General features: G+C 46.3%; 1 protein-coding gene across 1 annotated transcript in view; it reads left to right on the forward strand.

Annotated features, from left to right (window-relative positions):
* The window catches only part of LOC137359000 (probable G-protein coupled receptor 139), a 39339-nt gene extending 21815 nt beyond the window's left edge, over positions 1-17524 (forward strand). The window contains exon 2 of the mRNA XM_068025146.1: positions 16626-17524. Coding sequence (XP_067881247.1) covers positions 16626-17524 — 899 coding nt within the window. The remainder of the gene's footprint in view (positions 1-16625) is intronic.
* Positions 17525-18350: the final 826 nt, after the last annotated feature.

Raw genomic sequence — 18350 nt, forward strand, 5'->3', positions numbered from 1 at the left:
CTTCCAGCACGTCCCCATTTGTAACAAAAGCAAGAAATGCTGGAATCACTCAGCTGGTCTGGCAGCATCTGTGGAAAGAGAAATGTTGTTGATATGTTCCAGGATATCGGTGTTCCCTCCCTTGAACTCACCAGCTTCCATGACCTTCTCCATGGTAAATATGGGCGAGAAATACTCATTTAAGACCGCGCCCATTTCCCGTGGCTCCACACATGGATTGTCACCCTGATCGTTAAGTGGACATACTCTCTCTCTAGCTACACTTTTACTCTTAATATACCAATAGAATCTTTTAGGACTCTCCATTGTCTTATATGTCAGGGAAATCTCATGGCCCCTTTTCAACTGGGGGATTCGGTGGCGCAGTAGTATTATCAGTGGACTAATAACCCAGCGATCCAGGGTATTGCTCTGGGGGCATGGGTTCAAATCTTATCACAGCAGAAGGAGTAATTTGAATTCAATGAATAAATCTTTAATTAAAAAGCTAGTCTAATGATGGCTATGAAACTATTTTCGATTGTTGTAAAAACCCATCTATATAACTAATGTCGTTTAGGAAAGGAAATCGGCTGTCCTACATGTGACACCAGGCCCACAGCAATGTGGTTGACTCTTACATGCCTTCTGAAATGGTCCAGCAAGCCACTCAATTAGGGATGGGCAGTAAATGCTGGCCTGGCCAGCAACGCCCACATCCCATGAATGAATAAAATAAAGTCCGTCTTAAGTGTGCTCCTACATCCCCTGTACTCCTCGAGGGACTCGCTTGATCCCAGCTGCCTTTTCCTGACATATGCCTCCTTCTTTGTCCTGACCAGACACTCAATATCCCTCGTCAACCAAGGTTCCCTAAACTTATCAGCCTTTTCCTTTAATCTAACAGGAACATCCCGGCCCTGAACTCTTCCTAGCTCACTGGTAAAAGCCTCCCACTTGCCAGACGTCCCGTTACCTTTAAAGAGCCTCTCCCATTCAACTTTTGAGTTTTCCTGTCTGATGCCATCGAAATTCTCCTTCTCCCAATTTAGGACGTCAACCTGAGACCAGTCCTATCCTTTTCCATAACTAATTTGAAGCTTACAGAGCTATAGTCACGGATCGCAAAAGGATCCTGGCACATCAACCTCCTGACCAGCCTCATTTACTAAGTGGAGGTCGAGTGTAGCCCCTTCTCGAGTAGGGCCATCAACATACTGCTTCAGACGGTATGACGGTGACTCTAATCCCAGCTACATAACTGCAATCCCTCATCCCTGGAAAAGTTACAGTAAAACTCTTCTGTCTCCTCTCCAAAGGATTCATGTCCTTCCTAAAGTGTGGTTCCCAGTATTGGGCACAATACTCCAGGTGGAGCCGAAGTAGTCTTTTCTATAATAAAATCAAAATACTGCAGCTGCTGGAAATCTGAAGTAAAAACATGAAATGCTGGGAATACTCAGCAGGTCTGGCAGCATTTGTGGAGAGAAAAGCAGAATTCACGTTTCAGGTCAGTGACCCTTCTTCAGAATTGGCAGATATAAAAAATGTAAAACGTTTTAACCAAGTAAAGCGGGGTGCAGCAAGAGATAACAAAAGAGATTTTGATAGGACAACGTCACAGAATAACTGACCCGAAGGACATGGAGCAAAGGCTAACAATATGTTAATAGTGTGCTGAAAGACAATGCATTGGTACAGATAGGGTCTTAATGGATTGTAAACGGAACAGCCGCAAGCACAAACATGAAAAAAAACATTGGCTAGGCACAGTAGAAACAAACTGAACAAAAATAAAATAAAATATACACACAAAAATAAAAAAGAACAAAGAAAAAATAACTAAAAATATAAGTCAAATAGGGGCCCGTCATGCTCTGAAATTATTGAACACAATGTTCAGTCCAGCAGGCTGTGGTGTGCCGAATCGATAAATGAGGTGTTGTTCCTAGAGCTTGCGTTGATGTCCACTGGAACACTGCAACAATCGCAGGACGGTGATATGAGCACGCGGGCAGGGGGTGTGTTGAAATGGCAAGCAACCGGAAGCTCGGGGTCATGCTTTCGGACTGAGCGGAAGTTTTCCACAAAGCGGTCACCCAGTCTGTGTTTGCTCTCCCCAATGGAAAGGAGACCACATTGTGAACAGCGAATGCAGTATAATACATTGAAAGAAGTGCAAGTAAATCGTTGCTTCATCTGAAAGGAGTGTTTGGGACCTGGGATAGTGAGGAATATTATAAAAGTCTTTTCTATAGCTTTAGCATATCATCCTGACTATTCTACCCTGTTTCTCTATTAATAAAAGCCTAGGAATCTATTTTCTTTCCTAACTGTTTGTTAAGCTGCCCAGCTAACGTCAAAGATTGCACACAAACACAGCAGATTATTCTCACCACCTTGAAGGTTGTGCCATTTAGATTGTATTATCTCTCCTCATTCATCCACATGCAGCTCACCATCACCTTCTCAAGGGCAATTAGGGACGGGCAATGAATGCTGGCCCAGCCTGCGACACCCACATCCCATGAATCAATCATATAAATAACATTTCCTTCACATCCGCCATGCCAATTAAATATTAGGAAGACTGAAGCCAGCGTTTTCAAACCCCACTTCAAACATTTCCTAGCTACAGACTCCATCCCTCTCCTTGGCAAATGTCTGATACTATACCAAACTGTTCAAAACCGAGTGCCATAGTTGACCCTGCGATGAGCTTCCTACCAAATATTCACGCTATCACTAAAACTGCCTATTTCCATCTCCGTATCATCATCCAACTTTGCCCCTCTCTCAGCTCTTCTGCTGATGAAACATTCCCCCTTGCTTGTTTTACCTGCAAACATGACTTTTCCAACAAACTCCTCGCTGGTCTCCCTCCATAAACTTGAGGTTATCCAAAACACTGCTGCCCCTGTCCTAACTCACACCAAGTCATGTTCACCCATCACCCCCTGTACTCACTGACCTACATTGGATCCTGGTCAGCAACACCTCAATATTAAACTCTCAGCCTTCTTTTCAAATCTCTCATTGCCTCATCCCTCGATATCTCTGTAATCCCCTCCAGACCTTCAACCCTCCAAGTTATCTGTATTCATCTAATTCTGGCCTTTTGAGCAGCCCCGAGTTTAATTACTCCATCCTTGGTGGCCGTGCCTTCAGCTGCTGAGGCCCTAAGCTCTGGAAGAGAAGAACAGAATTTCTTCAAGGTAGGCCTTCCTGGAAGACAAGCACACACGTCCACGTGCACATGCAGAGACGCACCCAAACACGGATACAAACACACACAAACACATCCACACATGCACACACACAGCACAACCCAGGCGCTGAGGCACGCACACACAGGCATAGCACAACAGAATCACTGAGGCACACAAGCACACACCGGTACATTCAAACACACACACAGGAAGACAAAGCACAACCTCGGGCCTGACACACACACACAAACACAGGCACACGCCATTGCTCAGGTCCTGAGATATACATGCACACACAGCACAAGATAATCACAGAGACACAAACACTGGCACAAAGCACATCCCAGGCCCTGAGACAAACCCACACATAGACACACACACAAGCGTGTGCACTCACACACACTCAGGTACATGAAGACACAAAGCACAACTCACACCTGAGACACATACACACAAGCACACACTCACATGCACAAATACACACAGACTACAACACAGACATCCAGGCACACACACACACATACACACACACAAACACACCATAGCCCAGGCCCTGAGGCATACACACGCACGCAGAGAACAACAGAAACATTGGGACACACACACACACTGCCCACGCCCTGAAGCAAATGCACACGCATGCACACACATACACACATAGACATAGACACACACGCACACACATGCATACATACACACAAACACAAGGACACACGCACACACACACACACACACATCACAGCCCAGGCCCTGACGCAAACACACACACGTACAGCACAGCAGAAACACTGAGATACACAAAGGCACACATGTACACACAAACGACAAATACACACAGACATGTAGCACAACACAGGCCCTGCGACAGCCACACACGTACACCTGCACACACACTACACACACACACACACACGCAAACACAGAGTGCAATCCATGGCCTGAGACACACACACTCACACATCAACACAGACACTGATGCAAACACACATTTGCACATGCACACACACTCACCCCCCACACTCACGCAACCCCTTTCCACCCCAAACACACACAAACATGGCAACCCAGGCCATAAGACACACTCACACACACACACGCACACACACACACACACACACACACGCACACACACACACACAAACATACACAAAACAATGTAGGCCCTGAGACTCAAGAACAGGCATACAGACGCGTGCACGCCCCTGCCCCATAAACATACACAAACACAAACACGCACACATAAACATCCAGACACAGAACGAAACACACAGGCAAAGATTAAAAGCAGGCACTGAGGAACACTCTCTCTCACACACACACACACACACACACACACACACAAACACACAACACGCATAGATGCACATCACAATCGAGGACCTGATACACAAACACACAGCACAGCAAAACCCAGGCCCTGAAGCAAACACTTGCACACATAAACACACACACACAACACGCATAGAAGCACAGCACAATCGAGGTCCTGATACACAAACACATAAAGCAGCAAAACCCAGGCCCTGAGACAAAAACACACACAGCCACACCCACACACCACACACACACACAGATACAAACATGCCACAGCAAAATACAGGTCTGAGACACATCAATCCACATACTCACTCTGACACACACAGCACACCCAGACCCTGAAGCAAATATGTACATGTGCACATGTGCGCACACACGCATACTCACAGAGCACAACACACGCCCTGATACATAAAACACACATGCACACACACATGCAGACGCACTGCACAACCCAAACTGTGGCAAACCCATACGCATGCACACAGGCATGCGCACACATGCACACACACGGACTTGCAAACACAGCGACACAGGCACATACACAACAAATCCCAGGCACTTTGGCACACACATGCACGCACAGTACAAAAGAAACACTGAGACAACAAACACACAAATGTACAGACACACGAAGCCACACAGCAAAACCCAGGACCTGAAAAATACACACTGACACAGACACAGACACAGAAACACACAATGGTGCAGTGGTATTGTCACTGGACTAAAAACCCAGAGATCCAGGGTATTGCTCTGGGGGCATGGGTTCGAATCCCTCCACAGCAGACGGTGGAATTCGAATTCAATTAGTTAATCTGGAATTAAAGGCTAGTCGAATGTCCTTTCGGGAAGGAAATCTGCTGTCATTATCTAGTCTGGCCGACATGTGACTCTGGACCCACAGCAATGTAGTTGACGCATAAATTCCCTCTGAAATGGCCGAGCAAGTCATTCAATTGTATCTCACGCTGTGAAGTCAATAAAACAGGAATAAAACTGGACGGACCACCTGGCATCGACCTCGGCACCGACAACGGCAAACCCAGCCCGTCCACCCTGAAAATTGCTCCTTGCTAACATCTGGAGGCTTGTGCCAAAGTGGGGAGAGCTGTCCCACAGGCTAGTCAAGCAACAGCCAGACATAGGCGTACTTACGGAATCATACAGACAATGACCCAGATACTGCCATCACTATCCTCAGGCATATACTGTCTCACGGGCAAGGTAGACCCAGAAGAGGGGTCAGTGCAGTACTTTACAGTCAGGAGGGTGTTGCCCTGGGACTTCTCAACATCGACTCCTGACCCCATGATGTCTCATGGTATCAGGTAAAACGTGGGCAAGGAAAACTTCCGTGGATTACCACCTACCGCCCTCCCTCAACTGATGAATCAGTGATTCTCCATGTTGGGAACCACTGAGGGTGGCAAGGGAGCAAAATGTAGTCTGGGTGGGGGAACTTCAATGTCCATCACCAAGAGTGGCTCGCTGGCTCCACTGCTGATCGAGCTGGCCAAGTGCTCAAGGACATTGCTCCTGGACTGGATATGCAGCAGGTGGTGATGGAAACAACAAGAGGGAAAAACATACTTGGCCTGGTCCTCACCAATCTACCTGCCATCTGTCCATGACATTAGTGGTAGGAGTGACCACCGCACAGTCCTTGTGGAGAGGAAGTCCCGCCTTCACATTGAGGATAACATCCATCATGTTGAGTGGCACTATCACCGTGCTAAATGGGATAGATTTCGAACAGGTCAAGCAGTGCGAAACAGGGCATCCATGAGGCGCTGTGGGCCATCAACAGCAGCAGAATTGTACTGAACCACAATCTGTAACCTCATGGCCTGGCCGATGCCCCAACGTACCGTTACCATCAAGCCAGGGGACCAACCCTGGTTCAATGAAGAGTGCAGGAGGGCATGCCAGGAGCAGCACCAAGCATACCTCAAAATGAGGTATCAACCTGGTGAAGCTACAACACAGGGCTACTTGTGTGTCACACTGCATAAGCAGCATGAAATAGACAGAGCTAAGTGATCAATAACCAACGGATCAGATCTAATCTCTGCAGTCCTGCCACATCCAACGGTGAATGTTGGTGGACAATTAAACTACTAACTGGAGGAGGTGACTCCACAAAAATCCCCACCCTCAATGATGGAGGAGCCCAGCACTTCAGTGGGAAAGATAAGGCTGAAGCATTTGCAACAATCTTCAGCCAGAAGTGTCTAGTTGATGATTTATCTCGGCCTCCGCCTGAAGTCCCCAGCATGACAGATGCTTCGCCAATTTGATTCATTTCGCGTGATATCAAGAAACGGCTGAAGACACTGTTTACTGCAAAGGCTATGGACCCTGAAAATATTCCAGCAATAGTACTGAGGACTGCGCTCTAGAACGTGATGCGCCCCTAGCCAAGCTGTTCCAGTACAGCTGCAACACTGGCATTGGGATTGGGGGTGGTGTATTGGTTGGTGGACAGGAAAAAAAGACTAGGAATAAATGGGTATTTTTCTGAATGGCAGGCAGTGACTAGTGGGGTACCACAGGAATTGGTGCTAGGACCCCAGCTATTCACAATATACATTAATGATTTAGATGAGGGAAATAAATGTAATATCTCCGAATTTGATGATGACACAAAACTGGGTGGGAGGGTGAGTTGTGAGGAGGATGCAGAGAGGCTTCAGGCTGATTTGAACAAGTTGAATGAGTGGGTTAATGCATGGCAGCTGCAGTAAAAACAGGAAAGTAGTTTATTATCTGAATGGCTGTAAACTGAGAGAGGGGAATATGCAGCGAGACCTGGGTGTTCTCGTACACCAGTCGCTGAAGGTAAGCATGCATGTGAAGCAAGCAGTAACGAAGGCAAATGGCATGCTGGCCTTCATAGCGAGAGGATTCGAGTAAAGAAGCAGGGATGTCTTACTGCAATTAGACAGGACCTTTGTGAGGCCACACCTGGAATGTTATGTGCAATTTTGGTCTCCAGGGAGTGCAGCACATGTTTACCGGACTCATTCCTGGGATGACAGGAATGATATATGAGGAGAGATTGAATCGGTTAGGATTATATTCGCTGGAGTTCAGAAGAGTGAGGGGGGAAATCTCATAGAAACCGATAAAATTCTAACATCAGTGGCGCAGTGGTTAGCACCACAGTTCCAGCGACCCAAGTTCGGTTCTGGGTACTGTCTGTGTGGAGTTTGCAAATTCTCCCTGGGACCACATGGGTTTCCTCCGGGTGCTCTGGTTTCCTCCCACATACCAAAGCCTTGCAGGTTGATAGTTACATTGGCCATTATAAATTGTCCCTAGTGTAGTTAAGAGAATTGAGAGAAGGTGTGGATATGAGAGGGAAGTAGGATTAATATAAATGGGTGGTTGATGATCGGGACAGACTCGGTGGGCCGAGGTGCCTGCTTTGGTACTGTTTCTCTCTATGGCTTGATAAGGTAGATGCAGGAAAGATGTTCCCGATGGTGAGGAGGTCCAGAACCTGGGGTCATAGTCTAAGGATACAGCATAAAGTTTTCAGGATTGAGTTAAGGAGAAATTTTCTTCACCCAGAGAGTGGTGAGCCTGTGGAATTCGCTACCACAGAAAGAAGTTGAGGCCAAAACATTGAATGTTTTCAAAAAGGAGTTAGATATAGCTCTTGGGTCGAAAGGGATCAATGGTATGTGACGAAAGCCGAAACAAGCTACTGAGTTGGATGATCAGCCATGATGATAATGAATGGTGGAACAGGCTCAAAGGGCGAGTAACTCACCTTCTAACTCCCCAAAGCCTGTCCACCATCTAAAAGGCAACAGTCTGGAGTTTGATGGAATACCGTCCACTTGCCTGGGTGTGCGCAGCTCCAACAACACTCAAGAAGCTCGACACCATCCAGAACAAAGCACCCCGCTTCATTAGCACCCCTATTTACAAACATGCACTCCCTCCACCGCCAACACACAGTGGCAGCAGTGCGTAATGTATACTAGATGCACTGCAGCAATGCACCAAGGCTCCTTAGACAGCACCTTCCAAACCCGCGACCTCTACCACATAAAAGAACAAGGGCTGAAAATGCATGGGAAACACCGCCACCTGCAAGTTCCCCTCCAAGTCACACACCATCCTGACATGGAACTATATCACCGTTCCTTCACTGTCACTGGGTCAAAATCCTGGAACTCCCTTCCAAACAGCACTGTGGGTTTTCGTTCCTCACATGGACTGCAGCGGTTCAAAAGGCAGCTCACCGCCACCTTCTCAAGGGCAATAAGAGACGGGCAATAAATGCTGGCCTGGCCAGCGACGCCCACATCCCATGAAATAATAAAAAATACACAAATAGATAGACACAACAAGCCAGGCCTTGACATCTAGACATGCACACAAAGATAGAAAGGGAGACACACACACACACGGAGCACAACCCAGTCTTTCAGAAACCCCCGCACAGGAACACACACACACACAGAGCACAGTCTAGGCCACGAGACACAAAATGCACATACACGTGTGTGCACACACACTCACACCCATAACAGAAAGAAAAACACACATGCACACAGAAACATCCACACAGACACAAACACACAAACACAGTTTAACCCCAGTTAATGAGCCTGATACACGGACACACACATGAGTTCACACCACAGGCGCTGAGCCAGACTCAGAAACAGACACACAAAGATTACAAAGCAGGCACTGAGGAACACAAACACATACACACACACACACACCAACACAGGTCATATCCCAGGCACACACAAAGCACAACCCAATCCCTGGCAAACACAAAAATGCAGAAACATACAGACGCACACACACTCACATAGAGCACAACCCCGGTCCTCAGACAAATCCACACACAGGCACACACGCAAACACACATATGAATCACACTCCAGGCAGTGTTCCAGACACACTAACAGACACACATATACTCAAACACATACAGTTAAGACACATTTACGGAGCCACAGTTACACAACGACATGCATGAGATCGCACCACAGACACTGAGGCAGTCACAGAAATACACACACACACAGATATATTACAAATCAGGCACTGATGAGCACACACACACACATGCACAAACGTACTGACAGAGGTCATATCCCAGGCACTGAGCCAGACTCACACAAACAAACGTACATACTCACACACACACACACACACACACACACACATGCGCACACACACACACAGACACATGCACTCACTCACACCCAGACACTGACACACACATGCACACAGAGGCACCCACTCAGAGACACAAACACATCATTTCGACACATACACACACGCACGCACGTGCACACACACGGATCACAACCCAGGCATGGAGACAGACAGACACACACACACACACACACACGCACACGCACACACAATCGCACACACAGGGATTGCAACCCAGGCAGACAGACACACAGGAATGCAGACTAACTCGTGCACATACACAGGCATATCACACGCATAGACGCACAGGAGCATATACATTTTAGCCCAGGCGCAGAGCCTGACAAATGCAAACACGCACATGCACACACACACACACAAACGCAGGTACAAACACACCACAACATAACGTAGGTCTGAGGCAAAGAAATGCACACACACACACACACACCCGCACACCCACACACCCACAAACTCACACAAACACACATAGCACAACCCAGGAAGTGAGGCAAACAGACACACACACAAACACATACACAGAGCCACACAGCACTGTCAAAGTCCAGATACACAAACACAGCGCAGCAGAACCCAGGCATTGAGTGAGAGATGCACACACATAGACACATGTAGACACGTACACAGCACACGCCTGAGGTAAACACACACACACAAACACGCACACACACATAGCACAACCCTGGCCCTGAGGAAAACACACAACCACATAGACACACAGAAGAATCGAGGACCTGATACACAAACACGCACCACAGCAGAACGCAGACCCTGAGCCAATCACACAAACACACAAGAACACATAGAACGGCACTGCCCTGAGGGAAGCACATACACACAGACACAAAGCACAACACTTGACTAAGACACAGAAAAACACAAAGACACACCGACACACTGACAGATAGACACACACACACACACACACACACACAAGAACACAGATCACACCACAGCAGTGAACCAGTCAAACACATAGACATATATACACAGAAACATAGATACACAGCGCAAGCTAGGCCCTGAGATGCAAAACACACAAAAACAAACACACCACAGTGCAAAGCAAGTCTGGGACATAGAATTGCACAAACACACATATACACACTCACAGACACACACAGCACAATCCAAGTCCTGAGGCAAACACACACACGCATACACACACAGACAGAGATACACAGGGCACAACGCATGTCTGAGACACACACACAGACAGACAGACAGACAGACAGACACACACACACAATCACACACACACACACACACACACACATACACACACACACAGCATAACCCAGGCTGTGAGACAAATCCATACGCAGGCACAAACACACACGGACATGAACGTGCACACTTACACACATACACACACAGATAAAAGAACACACAGGACTGAGGTGCGCGCACACAGACACACATGCACACAAACGGACAGAAACACACGCAAGGACACCCCCACAGATACTCACACACGCACACGCAGACACACAGACACACATACAAAGACAGATACGCAAGCACACACAGCCACATACAAATACACACAGACAATGACAAACAGCACAGTCCAGGCCCTGTGAGACACACACACAGACAAAACACAAGCACGGAGGCACCCAGACATACAGACACTCTGACATACAGCCCAAAACAGGCCCTGAGACATAAAACTCAAACACGCACATGCAGGCACAGAGAACAACGCAAATCCTGAGAGAAACTCACAGACGGACACACACACGCACACACAGACACACACACACACACAGCCCAGGCCCTGAGGCACTCACACACACAGATACAGGCACACACTCTCTTTACATGCCAATCACTTTGTCTGATACAAACAGATATACATGCACACCCTCTTACATACCTGGCACTGAGTCAGATACAAACAGACGTACACACACACAAACATGCACACACACACACAGACACAGAGCACAGCCCAGTCTCTGACTCTCTGAGACACACATGCACACAGCACAGCACAAGCACTGAGACACACACACAACAGCACATAATTCCCAAGGCACTAAGTCAGACATACACGCACACAATAACACACACGAAGACACAAAGCATAGCCAGGCCCTGAGCCAGATAAACACACTTTAGCAAACACATTCCCTCTTCAAACACCAGGCTCTGAACCAGATGCAAACATGCACACAAGCCACACAGACTCACACACCCATTATACGAACGGCACTGAGCCAGATATAAACAGACTCACAGACAGACACACAGACGCCCACACATGCGCGTGTGCACACACACGCACACACACACACACAAACATACACACGCACACACACAAACATACACACTCTATTCACGCACCAGTCACTGAGTCAGATATAAACAGACCCACGCACACAAAGACACGCAAACAAACACGCACACAAACACACGCACAATCTCACAAAGACACACAGTACAACCCATGCCTGAAACAAACAAACAGACTGATACACAGACACACACACACCCACACAAACACAGGTACACACACGCAAACACACACATGCACACTCACATCGCACCCCAGGCACAGAGCCAGACAAACACATACACACACCACACCCGAGGCACTGAGTCAGACACACAGACACACACACACGCACACATCACGTCACACCCCAGGCAGTGAACCAGATGCGTAGACCCACACATATTCACACACACACACTCAGCCACACACACTCACATACATGTGGCGCTCACACACACACACTCACACGCACACATTGGCGTACACATATCACAACCCAGGTTCTGAGCCAAACGCGCACACACAAGAACGCTCTCTCTCTCACACATACACAGACGCATGACACACACACACATACACACTCGCGCACACACACACACAAATCACAGCCCAGCCACTGAGCCAGACACACACACACACACACGCACACATACGCGCACACACACACACACACACTCACTTTACACGCCAAGCCCTGAGCCAGATACAAACAGAGATACACAGACGCACACATGTACACACACAAATGGGTTCCGATTCATCGGACACTGGCACCAGTACTGGGGAAAGAGGCAGCTGTTCCGTTGGGTTGGGCTTCATTTGAACCATGCTGGGAACAGTGTCCTGTCGAATCGTATAACCAGGGTTGTAGATAAGGTTTTAAAATAAATAGTGGGGAGGGGGGGTGGGGGAGCTGAGGCGTTGGTGGGGGGATGGTTCAATTAAAGGGAAGTTTAAAAAGTCTAAAAGTAACGAGAGAGCAGAGGTGCAGGGTAGTGCAGAATCATGCATTAATCAGAGAGTGGCAGGAAGGGACACAGAATACAAGCATAAGAGTACAGCAGAAATTAGAACAAGAGTAGGTAAAAAATGGTAAAAGCTCAAAGCTTAAGGCTGTTTATCTGAATGCACGTAGCATTTATAAAAAGATAGATGAACTGACGTCACAGATAGAAATAAATGAATATGATTGGATAGCTATCACAGAGACATGGTTACAGGATGACCAGGACTAGACTTAATGTTCAAGGATATTCAACGCTCTGGAGAATAGACAAAAAGGAAAAGGAGGTGTGCTAGCTTTGTTATTAAAGGAAGGGATCAATGTAGTTGTGAGTAATGATATAGGTGAAATACATCGTGGTATAGAATTAGTTTGGGTGGAAATAAGGAGTAGCAAGGGAAAGAAATCATGGGTGGGAGTAGTCCATCGGCCCCTGAAGAGTTGCCTCTCTGTAGGGGAAGATATTAATCAGGAAATAATGTAGGTGTGTAAGAAGGGCACAGCAATTATCATGGGTGATTTTAGTCTGCATATAGATTGGACAAATCAAATTAGCAAGGGTAGCATGGGGACAAATTTGTAGAGTGCCTCAGGGGTTGTTACTTAGAGCAATACGTTTCAGAACCTACCAGGTAACAGGCTATTTTAGATTTGGTATTGTGTAATGAGCTAGGATTAATAAGCGATCTCGTAGTTAAGGATCCTTTTGGGGGAAGTGATTATAACATGGTAGAATTTAAAATTGTGTTTGAGGGTCATCAACTCGGGTCTCAAACTAGTTTCTTCAACTTATACAAGGGTAATTACAGAGGTATGATGAAAGACTTGCCTAAAGCAGGCTGGGAAGATAGGCTACAGGGAAAGTCAGTAGATCAGCAGTGGCAGACTTTGAAGCAGATATTTCATACCACTCAGCAAACATTTATTCCAGTCAGAAGGAAGGAAACGCAGAGAACGATGAACCACCCATGTATAGCAAAGGAAGTTAAGGATGGGATCCAAACAAAAGCAAAAGCATGCAATGCGGAGAAAACGAGTGGTAGGCCAGAGCATTGGGATTTTTTTTGGAAACCAGCAGTGGATGACTAAAAAACTAATAAAGAGGGAGAAAATTGATTATGAGAATAAAATGACAAGAAATACAAAAGCAAACAGTAAGAGCTTCTCCGGGTATATAAAAACTGAAGAAAGTAGCTAAATTAAGTGTGGGAGCCTTAAAGGATGAAACTGCCGAATTAATAACAGGGATCAGGAAAATGGCAGATAATTTAAACCAATATTTTGCATCAGTTTTCACGGTGGAGGACATTACAAACATCCCAACAATAGCAGATGAGCAAGGTGTAAATGGGAGGAAGGAACTTGTAACAATCTCTATCACCCCGGAAAAGGTGCTGGACAATCTGATGGGACTAAAGGCATACAAGTCGCCAGGACATTATGGTCTGCATCCAAGGGTTTTAAAAGTAGTGGCTGCAGAGATAGTGGAGGCATTGGTCATAATATACCAAAACTCACTGGATTCCGGTAGCGTACCAGCGGATTGGAAAACCACTAATGTGACATGCCTATTCAAGAAAGGAGGGAAACAGAAAGCAGGAAACTATTGACCAGTTAGCTTAACATCAGTCATTGGGAAAATGCTGGAGTCCATTATTAAGTAAGAAATAGCAGGACATTTAGAAAAACATAATGTAATCAAACAGAGTCAACATGGTTTTATTAAAGGGAAATCACGATTGACAAATTTGTTAGGGTTCGTTGAGGATATAACAAGCAGAGTGGATAAAGGGGAATCAGTAAAGGTAGTGTTTTTGGATTTTCAGAAGGCGTTTGATAACTTGTGACATAAAAGGTTATTGCACAAAATAAGAGCTCAGGATATTGGGGATAATGTGCTGGAATGGATTGAGGACAGGCTAACATACAGAAGACAGGGAGTCGGGATCATGGGTCTTTTTCAGGTTGTAAAGCCGTAACTAGTGGGATGCCACAAGGATCCGTCCTCGGGCGTCAACTATTTACTATCTATATGAATGACTTGGAGGAAGGGACAGAGTGAAGTTCATCCAAATTTGCTGACAATACAAAAATAGGCGGGAAGGCATGTTGTGATGAGGACACAAAGAATCTGCAAAGGGATATAGATAGTTTAAGTGAGTGGGCAAAAACTTGGCAGATAGTGATCAATATGGGAAAGTGGGAGGTTATCCACTTCGGTACAAATACTAAAAAGGCAGATTATTATTTAGATGGAGAAAGACTATAAAATACTGCAGTGTAAAGGGATATGGATGTTCATGTGTATGGAACACAAAAGGTTAGTATGCAGTTGCATCAAATAATTAGGGAGACAAATGGAATGTGGGCCTTTGTTGCTAGGGAGTTAGAGTTTAAAAATAGGGAAGTCTTGTTACAACTGTATGGGGTGTTTGTGAGGCCACACCTAGAGTACGGTGTACAGTTTTGGTCCCCGTATTTAAGGAAGGATATACTATCATTGGAGGCAGTTCAGAAAAGGTTCATTAGGCTGATTCCTGGGATGAAGGGCCTGTCCTATCAAGAACGGCTAAACAGGTTAATCCTTTATTCAATGGAGTTTAGAAAAATGAGAGGTGATCTTATCGAAACATATAAGATTTTAAGGGGGCTTGATAGGGTAGATGTTGAGAAGATGTTTCCAGTAGTGGGGGTATCTCGAACTAGGGGACATAGTTACAGAATAAGGCGGCACACATTTAAATCTGAGATGCGAAGGCACTTCTTCTCTCAGAGGGTGGAGAATCACTGGAATTCTCTGCCTCAGAAAGTTGTGGAGTCTAGGTCAGTAAATATATTTAAGGAGGACGTAGATTGATTTTTGAAATTACGGGGAGTTGAGGATTAGGCGGAGCAGGCCCGAAAGAGGAGTTGAGGCCTGGGACAGATGAGCCATGATCTTATTGAACGGTGGGGCAAGCTTGAGGGGCTGAATGGCCTACTCCTGCTCCTATTTCTTATGTTCGAATGTTGATGTATGCAAACACACAGAGCCACACAGAGATCACACCGCAGCACTGACACACACACACACACACACACACACACAAACACACATTACACCACAAACACTGAGTCTGATAGACGCACACACACAAACACCGATCACACCACTAACATTGAGACAGAATTTGTCAGTCAGTCCAACATTTAACTTTCTATAGAATAACAAAGTTCTGATGATGCTGGAAATCTGAAATAAAAACAGAGAAAGCTGGAAATATTCAGCAGTTCTGACAGCATCTGTGGAGAGAGAAACAGAGTTAATGTTTCAGGTCTGTAGCCCTTCATCAGAACTGGGAGAGAATGGAGATGGAACAGTTTTTAAATCAGACGGGGAAAGGAGGGAGGGGGAGGATTATGCTCAACATTGAGTTTAACAATTTCAATATCATCCTTTTGGTATTTAATCTCTCCTGTATTCCATGGTATCACAGAACTTCCCATTTGTTTCTTCAAGCACAAACATTTCAATACATCACTGGATACAGGAACACATTTATAAATCTCAATATGTCCTCAAACAAACTGGTAGCTTTGCTCCCAGCCTGATGTATAAATTCTCTGTTTTTTCCCTTCCTCACAGTTAACTTGCTGACGATTGGGATCCTGTCTCGGGGAAAGTGCGGTCTCTCCAAATGTGTCACTCGCTACCTGGTGGCCATGTCAGCGGCGGATCTACTGGTCATTATCCTGGACGTGATATTGAGGCAGATTCCCATTGTTTATCGGGAACAGTTTCGGTTCCTGCGGTCCATCCCCATGTGTAATATCCACGCCGTCCTGCTTCATTCAGCCACAGACTGTTCTGTCTGGTTCACCGTCACGTTCACCTTTGATCGATTTGTGGCCATTTGTTGCCAGAAGCTGAAAAGTAAATATTGCAGTGCGCAAACAGCGGCTGTGGCTCTTGGGACAGTGACTATGCTGAGTTGTTTAAAAAACATCACCTGGTATTTTATGTTAACTGGTCGATATCGGCTGTGGAACAAACCCTGGTTTTGTTCTGTGACATTGGATATTCGGGAATCTCATGTCTGGGGAACAATCGAGCTCCTCCACAACATTCTAACCCCGGGGCTCCCATTTGTGCTGATTCTGCTGCTTAACGTTCTCACCGTCAGACACATTTTAGTGAGCAGCAGAGGACGCAGGAGACTGCGAGCTCACAGCAGTGGGGAGAGTCGCAGAGACCCAGAGATGGAGAGTCGGAGGAAATCCATAATTTTGCTGTTAGTTATCTCGGGGAATTTCATAATGTTATGGGCAGTGTTTATGATATTTTCAATATGGTTCCGGATGGGGTGGTTGGTGTCTGTGTCGGCCCGGTTACCTCTGTTTCTGCGAGAGTCGGGATTCATGCTGCAGCTCCTGAGTTGCTGCACAAACATTGCAATTTATGCCGTGACCCAGACTCAGTTCAGAGAGCAGTTGAAGAATGTGCTGAAATATCCCTTCACTACAATTGTTAAATTCATTCAATAATGAGATTAACTGAATCACTGACTATTACTAGCAGCCAGGTGGTAGAGTCTGTCACAATGGAGACAGTGCGTGGGCAGGGCCTATCACTACAGATACAGAGCGGCTGCGGGACCAGTCACGATGGAGGCAGAGCAGGGGCGGGACCTGCCACTATGCAGCAAGAGCAGGGGCGCGGCTTGTCAGTATGAACGCAGAGCGGGGACAGGGCCTGTCACTGAGGAGGCAGAGCGGGGTCGGAGCATGTGGCTGCAGTGCATATCACTTAAAATGGTCATAGTGCATGTCAGTTCAACTGGCCACACCACATATCACTTGTACTGGTCTCAGTACAGGTCACTTAAGATGGCCACACTGTCAGTGAATTAAAATGGCCATAGTGCCTATAATCAAAGTGGACGCAGTGCATGACACTTAAAATGGTGGCAGCGCATATCACTTAAATGATCTACCTTCAATCATAAGGTCAGAAGTCGGGATGTTCGCTGATGATTGTTAAATGTTCAGCACCATTTGTAGCTCCTCAGATACGAAAGCAGTCCGTGTAGAAATGCAGCAAGACCTGGACAATATCCAGGCTTGGGCTCATAAGTGGCAAGTAACATTCGCGTCACACAAGTGCCAGACAATGGCTATCTCAAACAAGAGATAATCTAACCATCTCCCGTTGACATTCAACAGCATTACCATCGCTGAACCCCCAATATCAACATCCTAGGGGCTACCATTGACCAGTAACTTAACTGGAGTAGCCATATAAATACCATGGCTACAAGAGCATGTCAGAGGCGAGGAATCCTGAGGCGAATAACTCACCTCCTGACTCCCC

Source organism: Heterodontus francisci, unplaced genomic scaffold (assembly GCF_036365525.1).
Source record: "Heterodontus francisci isolate sHetFra1 unplaced genomic scaffold, sHetFra1.hap1 HAP1_SCAFFOLD_300, whole genome shotgun sequence".
NCBI lineage: Eukaryota > Metazoa > Chordata > Chondrichthyes > Heterodontiformes > Heterodontidae > Heterodontus > Heterodontus francisci.